At 41.0% G+C, this 12,078-nt stretch overlaps 1 protein-coding gene across 2 annotated transcripts in view; it reads left to right on the forward strand.

The window, feature by feature from the left end:
• Positions 1 to 12,078, forward strand: part of sptbn4b (spectrin, beta, non-erythrocytic 4b) — a 103,615-nt gene that overhangs the window by 8,001 nt on the left and 83,536 nt on the right. Inside the window, exons 1-4 of one of the 2 annotated variants that reach the window (XM_085183865.1) lie at positions 1,166 to 1,652; positions 6,835 to 6,992; positions 7,447 to 7,598; positions 8,167 to 8,340. In XM_085183865.1, coding sequence (XP_085039991.1) covers positions 1,477 to 1,652; positions 6,835 to 6,992; positions 7,447 to 7,598; positions 8,167 to 8,340 — 660 coding nt within the window. In that variant the 5' untranslated portion in view covers positions 1,166 to 1,476. Of the gene's footprint in view, positions 1 to 1,165; positions 1,653 to 6,834; positions 6,993 to 7,446; positions 7,599 to 8,166; positions 8,341 to 12,078 lie in introns of those variants that run through there. The other variant, XM_085183866.1, reaches the window with a different exon arrangement.

Raw genomic sequence — 12,078 nt, forward strand, 5'->3', positions numbered from 1 at the left:
AAAACATTTGGAGGTGTTTTGTATTTATGTGGCTGAATGAAAGATCATCAGCAGTGTTACTCAGCACTATCATTTTGAAGCTCACCAGCCCTGATCGGTATCAACTGTTCAGGATCCACCAGGTTCATCTGACTGTTCTCCACCCCCTGCACCTGCTGGGACATGACTGTGCGTAATTATGATGGACTTGTGACATGCTAACTTCACCAGGCAACATTGGCACTTGTTCTGATTTGATTTTCATTATTTTCAGAACTATTTTGAAGCTGTAGTAGTTTAAATGTGTCTTCTGTTTGTCCAGTAGCATCTGATGTTATCACGACACTCCTGGTAGTTAAAGTGTTCTTAATATAGTGGTTAGTAAAACCATTAAACCATAACATATTCTGAGTTGTGTCATAGTCAAAGAAGCACAAAAAGCAGCTTTACAAAAACTTGTGACAAAAATATTTGATATGCAGTGATGTAGAGAGATGTCGATGGAGTCTACATCAATAGTTGATGAAGATGCATCTGATTTGAGCACTAAAATGTATTACAGCAGAAAAACAACAGATGTCTGAAGTAATAATAAAGCTGTTTTATTTGTCTCTCCTGCTTGTGAGCTTGTTCTGCTTTTTGATTTTATACTTCATACAGACAAAGAAAGGGGGGGTGGTGATCCTTCTAGCTTACTGCCCACAGTGGTATTTTTCCCTGAGGTTGGACAAGGAACAGGAGACGAATGTACAATGACCGAAAACAGTGGTGTTACGATCCGTGAAGCTCTGCTGCTCTGTGACACAGTCAGTCATTTATTAAATCATTCTTAACCGCTTATCTAATTCATGGTCAGGGGGTGGCTGGAGCCTAACCCAGCTGTTGCTGTATGAGAGGCGGGGTACACCCTGGACATGTCGCCAGTCCATCGCAGGGCTAACATAAACAGACAGATGACCATTCATGCTCACATTCACACCTACAGACAGCACAGAATCAGGTCACGTTATCATACATGACTCTGATTCTCATTCAAGTGAAGCACAGGATTGCTGCCTGTGGACTTAGGACAAGTAGTAACACATGTATGTTTGCATGTACACTCCACAGTAGGCACCTCAGCTGTTTGGGGGGTTAAAATCCACCATGCCCCAAAATCCACCATTCATACAGATGAAAGTTGCGGTCACATTTTTTTAAACTTTCCTGCAGGCTGTGTTCAGTGTGTCAAAACAGAGCATAAAATAGATAGCCAGCAGTGTGTGTGAGAGAGAGAGAGACTGCCTATGGCTGGCTGATTCCTGAACAGCTGAGTCTGATTATTAGAATAAAGGTGATAACACACACACACACACACACCAGAGCAGCCTTGTGTTTGATTTGATTGATTTTAGGACACCAGGTGGTTGAGGTTCGGCAAAGAACAAGGCAAGGAGAATAGAGGGCACGCGCACACACACACACACACACACATGCACGCACGCAGATACAGCAGTCATGTATTTTGGCTGCAGTTTGACTGATGCGGACTTTTGTTGTGATTCAGCTTTTCCAATCCAATCACCGGCTTTAATCCGTATTTCAGTTTGTTTTATCGCCTTACAAAAATATACAGTTACAGGGTTTTTCCTGCAGTCGTCATCAACTAAAGAGGTTTTAAACGTCCACCACAGGTAACCAACACAGTTTGGATACAGGATAATTTTGACAACCGGCTTCATTTAGTCATCATCAAATGGTAAGAATTATGAGAGAAAGACACAACAAGAGGTTAATAAAGGGGAAAGCTTGTTGGATGATCCACCATGTGAAGAAAATGTATCTTTAAAGTTACATGTCTTTTAGCTTTTAGCTGGACTGTGGATGTTAGCAGCCCTCGGTCAAAGTGGATCATCTGTCAGGAGGGCTAATGCTAGCATAGTGCCACAAGCTAAGGAGGCACTTAGAAAGCAAACATCTTTGAAAGAAACTTGGCCTACTTCATAAACGAGCTAGATATGAAACAGAAACAGCAACACTATTTTTTTGGATTGCATGAAAGTACCTAATGCGGTGATAGAGGTGAGTTAAAATCAGAGCCTAGCTGATATAAGTGTTTTTGTTTTGTTTTTTCAGACTGATACTAATATGTGGTGATTTAAAAATCCAATACACAAACGTAAGCAGATCTCGCTAACATTTGTTATGTGTTGTTACTTCTGAGCCTTAATGAGATACAATGGCAGCACAGTTGTGGAGAACTTAATCTGGCTGACTCTGCTGGTTGTTTGTAGGCTCCGAGCTTGTGTTGGTGCAGAGAGCCTTCATGTTTGAAGATTATTTCTTTCCTTTACCTAAATAAAGCAAAATTGTTGGCTGTTTTAAATGCTAACATCAGTAAGTCTGTAAAGAACAAATATCGGCTGATTTTAAATCTGGTTGAAATTCAGTTTAAAAAAAAAACTGCAGATTTCATGATCAGTCTAAATGCTGCAAATGGGCAAAAATTAAGTAAAAACTGCAATCAAAAGATAAACTATTGACACGTTAGACATTGGACTTCTTTTGTGCAGATACACGATTCACCTGCAGGCCTCTTCTGTTGCTTTATAGTCATTACATCAGTCTGGCCACAGATTTTTGTCAGTGAAGGTTCCCATGTTAGTACTCCTGGTTCTTTCTGGGGTGTTTCTGTCTAAACATTCACATGAGCCTGCTGGCTTCATGGCTTGCGATATCAGTCAGCACAGAGCATGGTGGGACTCTGCAGCCAACCTCAAAGGTGGCTCTCACACATTCTGAAGGAAACTGCTGGCGAGTGACTTCAGTCCACACGGGGGATTAGAGTGAAAACTGTACAGGGATTTAGGGACATTAAACAAGGGGCTAGCTCATTTACAACATCTGAGATCACACCATCAGCTGCCACTCATCTGAAAACTAATCACAAAATAGAGCGCTGCGTGATGTTCTTAGTGCGGCCGTAAAGGGAGAGCCCGTGTGTTAGGGATGTTTAAGAGGAAAGGTCGCGCTTTGGTGTCGAGAAAAAAGAAAAGTCTTTTTTCCCGAACCATCAGTTTGCACTAATATTCAGCAGTCATGCAAGAGCTTGGAAGGATTGCAGTAGGAATGACCTTTGCAACCCAACTGTTTAATTATTGTAGTATAAATGTAAACATATGCATTTGACTCATTTGTTCTTCTTTGAAAACAGAATACACCTGGCAATATATTATAAACAAACAAATAAATAAATACTTAATTAGAAGTATCCAAATGTTCAAAGAATACAGCATTTTCATGATTTTTTTTCTCACAAATTGTATTTTTTTTCTTTTAGATAACGATGAGGTGAGGAATAAAATGTACTGTATAAAGTAGAGAAGATGTATCTACTGAAAGGTTGGGCTTAATTTTATCTCTTTTTTTACATTTCCAAAACAATTCTATTAGTATTTTTGTTATTTAGAGGTTAAAGTTCATTGAAAAGAACATTTTGTATTATTGTCTTTTCATTCACTCAGGTTACCTATAAATTTATCTGATTTACTGTAGGCTTCACTTTGTTGGATTTCACTGCAGTCCTCTTTCTGCACCATCACCAGATAGAAAGCTCTATAATATTTATCCTCTCCAGGGAGGACAGCTAAGTGCATGTGCACAGCTACTTCTTCTCTTTCTGTCTTGCAGGGCACGCTGACATTTACTCGATATGGCTATGTTGTTTTTCCAGTGGTTTAGGTATAGTGACAACCGTGAGCTTGGGTTTTTGTTGCAGAGGGAAGGGGAGGCCAGATGAGGAGAGGAAAAAGAGATTACAGAGAAAAGGGAAAAAGTCTGAGGCAGAAAATTTCAGAGAAACCTTCCTAAACGGTAGCATCAAATGCTTATTTGACCTTTTATTTACTTGAAATCTTCAGTCACATAAATTGAACTTAATGGGTGAGTATAGTGTTACTAACATTAACTAAAAAGTAACAATACAAATTCAGGGCATGTAACTGTTGGGTGAATTCTTCCTATGTGTTGAAAGAAGGGTATAGGGAGAAATGGGGGAGGGGAAAGGGGGGAGAACATTTTTCATTCTGTGTTATCTTGTGAGGCATTTCAAGGACAGGGGTTTTAATGAGTGCACACTGGAAAGGCCAATGATTTTCGGATGCTGAAGGATGACCACCAAACATACTGCTGCATCTGCTAAAAAAAAAAAAAAAGAACCATACTGAAACAATGTAGCCACAAAAATGAGCCAGCAGTTTTTTAAACATCACTTTCTATCTTTGTAAGAAGTTTAAAGAGAAATAAGTGTATGACAAAAGAAGCCCTCTGGATAAATATACAGAGAATACATTTCTATCATCAGTCTTTCCCCTTGAACCCACATGTGTAAAAGCTCAGTTGGCTGTGGGTTTGATTCCCAGTAGGGCCATGGAAACAAACATGTATTCTTCCCCCTCCCTCCCCTTTGTTAGCAGCCTTAGAGAAGAGCACCAAATGGCATCTTTTATATCCGTGGGCACATCTGCTCCTCACCAAGAGAAACCATTGCATGTATTTTCCATTCATCGTGTGTGTGTGTGTGTGTGTGTGTGTGTGTAACACAAAGAGTGAGAACATGAGAAAACTAACAATGAATGTGGTGTATTTACCTGGGAATTCTTATTAGATTCCCAATGTGCATCTAAAATATTTATGATTTATTTAATGTCCAGTGCACTGCTCTATACATCATTACCAACACGAGCTTTTATATTTCTAATGCCTGTTGTGATACGTACAATCCCTGGTCACTTTATTAGGTACACCTTAATAACATGAAGAATTAAGAGCTGCCTTAATTCTTCACTGTGGAGGTTCAGCAAGGTGCTGGACACATTCCTGAAAGACTTAATGAGGTCCATGTTGGCATAATAGCATCGCACAGTGATGCATAGATCGGCTGACTGTAGAGCCCATACAGTGAACTCACTGTCATGTGAAAGATGATTTGAGCTTTGTGACATGGTGTGCTATCCTGCAGAAGATGGGCACACTATGATCACAAAACGTGTTCAGATGGTACCAAGGGGCCCAAAGTTTGCCAAGATTATATCCCCACACACCAGCACCAGGCTGAATCGCTGATACAGGATAGGATGGATCCATCCTTTCATGTTGTTTGTGCTAAAGACTGGCCCTACCATCTGAATGTCACAGAAACGGAGACTCAGACCAGGCAACATTCTTTATATCGTTTGGTGAGTATAAACTGTAGCCTCAGTTTCTTGTTCAGCTTGAAGGGTCAGTGTGTTGTGTGTTCAGAGTCCCTCTTCTCCATACCTTGGTGGTAACACGTGGTTATTTGAGCTGTTGTTGCCTTCCTGACAGCTTGAAGTAGTCTGGCAATTTGCCTCTGACCTATGGTATCTACTCATTAGATATTTTCTCTTTCTTAAACCATTTTCTGTAAACTGTGGAGATGGTTTGTGTGGGAAGATCTCAGCAGTTCAGCACTTTCTGAAATTGTCAGACCAGTTCATCTGACCAGTTCCTACCCTAAGCCTAACCATTAAAAATCAATGCGAACTCTAACCTTCAGCCTAAACCTAACCATAACCTAATTGTACTCCTGACACTAAAAACACATTTTGAGCTTTAAAAATGCCTTCAAACCTGTGGGGACGGGCATTTAGTCCCCACAAGTATAGTAGCATGCCAATTTTGTGTCCTCACAAAGATGTCTAAACATGTACACACACACACACACTGAAAACAACAAACTGTCAAATTCAGGAAAAGACAGGAGGTACCATCTATTTTTTGCATGACACATCCTTTATATGTTAAAAAAAAAAGCATTTAAAAAATTTGAAGAGGGTGTGTATGAAGAAGGCTGAAACTGACGGTACCATCTTTTTGGTGCCTTAATTTGGAAAAACCCAAATTTTTATTTCAGAGCCTCCAAGCTGTTCTAGCAGAGACGCGTTTAAGTTTTCACCCAGTCTGCTGATTTTTAATGTGAATTCTGTCGTGAGTGCCACAAACCGAACCGTGGATTGCTCGAAGCAGACTATTTACACCACATTATCCAGTGCTCACTGTTAAGGTTTCATTTTAATTTTAATTGAAGCCTCTAACTGATATCAAAATCTCTGTGAGCTCTTCAAACGAATGTAGCTGAAGCTGATGAATATCAGAAAATTGAACAGGAGGTTTTTCATTGTTGTTTGTTTCGAATGTTTCTGTTTCTTAACTCTCAGCCGGCACAGTGTGATTTCATGCAGAGGTTTAGAAGCTATTTTTATGTACCTGCTTTCAGCTGTCAAAGGGACGGGCTGAAGAGATGAGATGCCCAAATCATTTTAAGTCTATTTTAAGCTTTGCTATTGTAAAACGCTTTGATGCCAAGGACCGGTACTGCATCATTCATGAACAGGAAAGGACCTATTGACTCCTTATTCCTGCAGAAGTCTCCTTATTAAACGGTGAATTTTGAATCTGAATTTCTTCACTGGCTAAACTTGTGCGGTTGAATAAGGGTTAAGAGATATCTAATAAGAACGTGTGAAGTCAGTGAGAGTTTAATTATCAGGTGCGAAAGGCTTTTCACCTATGGGGATGGAGCAATAGCACTTGTCTTTGCCACTTCTTTTTCTCTCCTCTGCATGTGCCAGTGTGCTCACATACATATATATGTCTTTTTGTATGTGAGTAATGCATTAAAGCAAATCCACTGATATTTATATTGGCTCATTCAAAACTTATTTCATCAAGCATGACTGTACACAGGATTTTTTTTTATTTCATTTTTATATGTTACCAGGAAGACTTTATCACATCCTTTATTTCACACACAGGCTGATATCAGATATTTTGACCGTATTTGATTTTTCGCAGGGCGTCGGGCGCGATGGCTAATGCCTCTCCAGACCTGGACAACGCGGAAGCCCAGCGCCAGCTTAACAACAACAACCGACCAATCGGCTCTGGCTTCTGGGAGACAGAATGTACCAGCTCCAAACTGTTCGAGTGCTCCCGCATCAAGGCCCTGGCAGGTCAGAGGTCACAAGCAGATCAGTGCACATGCTTACTCACATTTACACAAATACAGACACTGCAGACATTTGACCGTATTGTGTGTTCATATACAAAATGAATAATACCTACTTTCAGGGCATTTTTAAACAATTAATCAAATGCAATTTAATAAAATGTAATTTATATAGCACCCAGTCACAACAACAGTTGCTTCAAAGTGCTTTATATTTTTATATTTTTCATCTCTTAACTGTTTAATAGTGAATTATGTGCACCTTGTATTTTAGGTATTTGAAGAAAATATTTTATAAAGTATTAGATTGACTTGAGCATGAGTGTGCATGCAGCTGAAAGCAACAAAAGGTCTTTCAGGGCCATTTGAAGTGATTGCGATCGAATCATTTCACATATAAAGCTGATATTATTGTATCTGTTCCTTTAACTTAAAATGTCTTTCCTAATTTCCCTCAGATGAACGAGATGCAGTGCAAAAGAAGACTTTTACAAAGTGGGTCAACTCTCATTTAGCCAGGGTGTCCTGTCGCATATCTGACCTTTACAACGACCTGAGGGATGGATACATGCTCACCAGACTGCTGGAGGTCCTCAGTGGAGAGCTGCTGGTAGGAGCCATCATGGTTTTAGTTTTGTAATCCTTCATTTTTGTTCATTCTGTCAGTTTCTTCCTGACTGATTTCATTTTTGACTGGATATTTGCCCTCATTGAAGGACTTTTAAAAAATTGAATAAAGAAACTTGAAGGGGGTCTGTAAACTTCACGGATTAGAACATTTAAAAGAAATCCTATGACCAGGGTCTTTGGCTCTTTTCTGAGCCAAAGCCCTTTTCTGGTTATTTTCCACTTGAAAGGAGGGAGCATGTAATCAGTTCTGTCTTTGTTTGTCTGTCTGTTTGTTACCAGTCAGTTACCACTTTGCCTGGTATATGATGTCTCCTTAAGTTTTCCTTTATTTCACAGTGGGGGCAGTTATAAGAAAGGACTTGCCCTTGTGCTAAAAATATCCCCAGATTCTCCTCAGTCGTTTTTACTTCTGTCATTTCTAAAAGTAAATCCAACCTTTTGACTGTCTTTGTTATTATTTTAACAACGTTTGCTATAGTCCCGCATGTGGTATGTCAATAATAACAGTTATCTTATTACAAGTACTCAACCTCTTTTTCCTGCCACAGCCGAGGCCCACACGAGGTCGAATGCGGATCCACTGCCTGGAGAACGTCGACAAAGCACTGCAGTTTCTTAAAGAGCAGAGGGTTCACCTGGAAAACGTCGGTTCCCATGACATTGTGGACGGAAACCATCGCCTTACTCTGGGCCTTATCTGGACCATCATCCTTCGCTTTCAGGTAAATTTAAAACACAGATTCGTCGTGACAGATTTCAGCAGTGTGGACATCTCATGAGCCAACTTTGTCACTGTATAGAGAAAAGGTGCTTTTATTCTATTCCAGGATATGAAGTGTTTCTTTACGGATGTAATATTTGAATGCTGGTTTTGCTGAAACTTGCTGTGCAAAGTTGCTGTGATCAGCAGCGCATCGTTTATCTCTTGGTGGTTTGGGGAAGGCTGTCACATGCGCTGCGTCACCAGTGTGCGACAGCCGTGTTTAGTGGATGAAGCCTTAATGTCACTCAGTGTCTGACCGGTAGCAGTCGCCTTCCAGTCTGCTCTTCAGCAAGGACACACGGGCACACTGTTTTATCTACCTTACCTGAGCCGGCTTTCATCTGTCTCATCGCACACCCTCTGGCATGTACATACCACACACATGCACACACTCACGCACAGGGTTCCAGGCATCAGCAGCAGTGATACAGGATCACCTTCTTCCCTGTAAGTACAGCAGAAATCTATGGCTTCTCTTTATATTGCTTCAGTGCTACAGCGTGGCATTGGCTCACACTGCTAACATGACATTATTCTGATGCCTCTGTAACATTCACGGTGCACAGTCGCCTGTCAGCTTTTCTCCTGGGACTGAGTATTGTCATGCTAGACCTGGCTACCCACCACAAAGCGCATTTGCCAGCACTGCTAATAGAATTAACTTGCAGTGTGTGCAACCCTCTGCAGGCCATGCTCATGAGACAGAGAGGATCAACGTTCACTGTGTGCAAGACAGCTCACTGATACAGAAATCTGCAGATACAGAAATCAATAAGTGTGTTGTTGTACGCTGATTATTACCGCGTGATGGTTGTGTTTTTGGTAGCGTTTACATACGTGCATGTCATCCTATCTGTAAGTGCTAGCATGACCTTTGGAAAGAATTCTGATAAATATTTGGAGAGGTGTAGAGATAGGGGGTCATGTTAGTAATCCATTAACTAATTTGCCCAACATCCAACAAGGTCTCCAAGGTCAGCTTAATGATTTCTTGGTTGCAAATGGATGAAAAAGCCTCATAACTTCGAAACTATGTTTGTAATAAGTGTGGTGTGTACTGTCAACATGTCGACAGTACCATATAAAGATTAAAAATATCATGTGACATTTGATGTCTGTCCAGTCCTTGAAGGTCAATAAATTGATCTGAAGGTTAAAGTGATAATAATGCTAAATAGTACGGAGCCCCGCAGGGGACATGGGAGAAAAAAAATTAAGACGGACTTTTGCGAAATCTCGCAAAAGTAACTCGGGATCTCGCAAAAGTAACTCGGGATCTCGCAAAAGTTGAATTCCAACAATGGCGGCAGCTACTTAGTCGTAATATTACTCTTTCTGGGTCACAAAATACACTTTTAAGATATTTTGAGGCGTGAATGTAGTTGTATAAACATCAGATATCTGCTCGGTTTACAAGACATCACATATTTGCAAAAGTGCTCCGACGTTTTCAGAGATCTGACACCCACTAGCTCGAAGCTAACGGGAGGTCAAGACCTACTACAGCCGGGAGGAACACCACTTTCCCGGCACATCGTGCCTCGACCTCCCAGTCGGCTTCGAGCTGGCGGCCTCTGAAGAATGCGGCTAAAACTTTTGTGAGATCTCGCAAAACTTTTGCAAAGCTTTTGTGAGATCCCGAGTTTGTTTTGCGAGATCTCGCAAAAGTCCGTCTTAATTTTTTTTTCTCCCATGTCCCCTGCGGGGCTCCGTAAAATAGAGCTAAACATTAAAGCTATGTTTCTTAGTGCAATTTTTTTGTATTGACAACATATAGGAATATTGGGAGTTATACAGTGGGGCAAAAAAGTATTTAGTCAGCCACCGATTGTGCAAGTTCCCCCACTTAAAATGATGACAGAGGTCAGTAATTTGCACCAGAGGTACACTTCAACTGTGAGAGACAGAATGTGAAAAAAAAATCCATGAATTCACATGGTAGGATTTGTAAAGAATTTATTCGTAAATCAGGGTGGAAAATAAGTATTTGGTCAATAACAAAAATACAACTCAATACTTTGTAACATAACCTTTGTTGGCAATAACAGAGGTCAAACGTTTACTATAGGTCTTTACCAGGTTTGCAGACACAGTAGCTGGTATTTTGGCCCATTCCTCCATGCAGATCTTCTCAAGAGCAGTGATGTTTTGGGGCTGTCGCCGAGCAACACGGACTTTCAACTCCCGCCACAGATTTTCTATGGGGTTGAGGTCTGGAGACTGGCTAGGCCACTCCAGGACTTTCAAATGCTTCTTACGGAGCCACTCCTTTGTTGCCCGGGCGATGTGTTTTGGATCATTGTCATGTTGGAAGACCCAGCCTCGTTTCATCTTCAAAGTTCTCACTGATGGAAGGAGGTTTTGGCTCAAAATCTCACGATACTTGGCCCCATTCATTCTGTCCTTAACACAGATCAGTCGTCCTGTCCCCTTGGCAGAAAAACAGCCCCATAGCATGATGTTTCCACCCCCATGCTTCACAGTAGGTATGGTGTTCTTGGGATGCAACTCAGTATTCTTCTTCCTCCAAACACGACGAGTTGAGTTTATACCAAAAAGTTCTACTTTGGTTTCATCTGACCACATGACATTCTCCCAATCCTCTGCTGTATCATCCATGTGCTCTCTGGCAAACTTCAGACGGGCCTGGACATGCACTGGCTTCAGCAGCGGAACACGTCTGGCACTGCGGGATTTGATTCCCTGCCGTTGTAGTGTGTTACTGATGGTGACCTTTGTTACTTTGGTCCCAGCTCTCTGCAGGTCATTCACCAGGTCCCCCCGTGTGGTTCTGGGATCTTTGCTCACCGTTCTCATGATCATTTTGACCCCACGGGATGAGATCTTGCGTGGAGCCCCAGATCGAGGGAGATTATCAGTGGTCTTGTATGTCTTCCATTTTCTGATGATTGCTCCCACAGTTGATTTTTTCACACCAAGCTGCTTGCCTATTGTAGATTCACTCTTCCCAGTCTGGTGCAGGTCTACAATTCTTTTCCTGGTGTCCTTCGAAAGCTCTTTGGTCTTGGCCATGGCGGAGTTTGGAGTCTGACTGGTTGAGGCTGTGGACAGGTGTCTTTTATACAGATGATGAGGTCAAACAGGTGCCATTCATACAGGTAACGAGTGGGGGACAGAAAAGCTTCTTACAGAAGACGTTACAGGTCTGTGAGAGCCAGGGATTTTCCTTGTTTGAGGTGACCAAATACTTATTTTCCACCCTGATTTACGAATAAATTCTTTACAAATCCTACCATGTGAATTCATGGATTTTTTTTTTTCACATTCTGTCTCTCACAGTTGAAGTGTACCTCTGGTGCAAATTACTGACCTCTGTCATCATTTTAAGTGGGGGAACTTGCACAATCGGTGGCTGACTAAATACTTTTTTGCCCCACTGTATATGGGGATTCTAAATGTCGCTTTGGACCTCTGACCTTGTTCAACGTCAGATAAAACCAAACCTTTATAAAACCCCTTCATCTTTAAAAATGGTTAAAACAACAATTGGAACTTGTATGTTCAAATTGACCCCAAAATGCATTATATCTTTAAAAAAGCATTGTGATGAGGAGAACGAGCAGCTTAGTTTTTTAGAAACATACTGTAGTATAATTTTTTGCAATCAACTCAAGATATTCATGTTGTATTTTACAAATCCATACCAATTATCCAACACTTGCTACTGCATAAAGAT

The sequence above is a fragment of the Neolamprologus multifasciatus genome, chromosome 14 (assembly GCF_963576455.1).
Source record: "Neolamprologus multifasciatus chromosome 14, fNeoMul1.2, whole genome shotgun sequence".
In the NCBI taxonomy this organism is placed as follows: Eukaryota; Metazoa; Chordata; class Actinopteri; order Cichliformes; family Cichlidae; genus Neolamprologus; species Neolamprologus multifasciatus.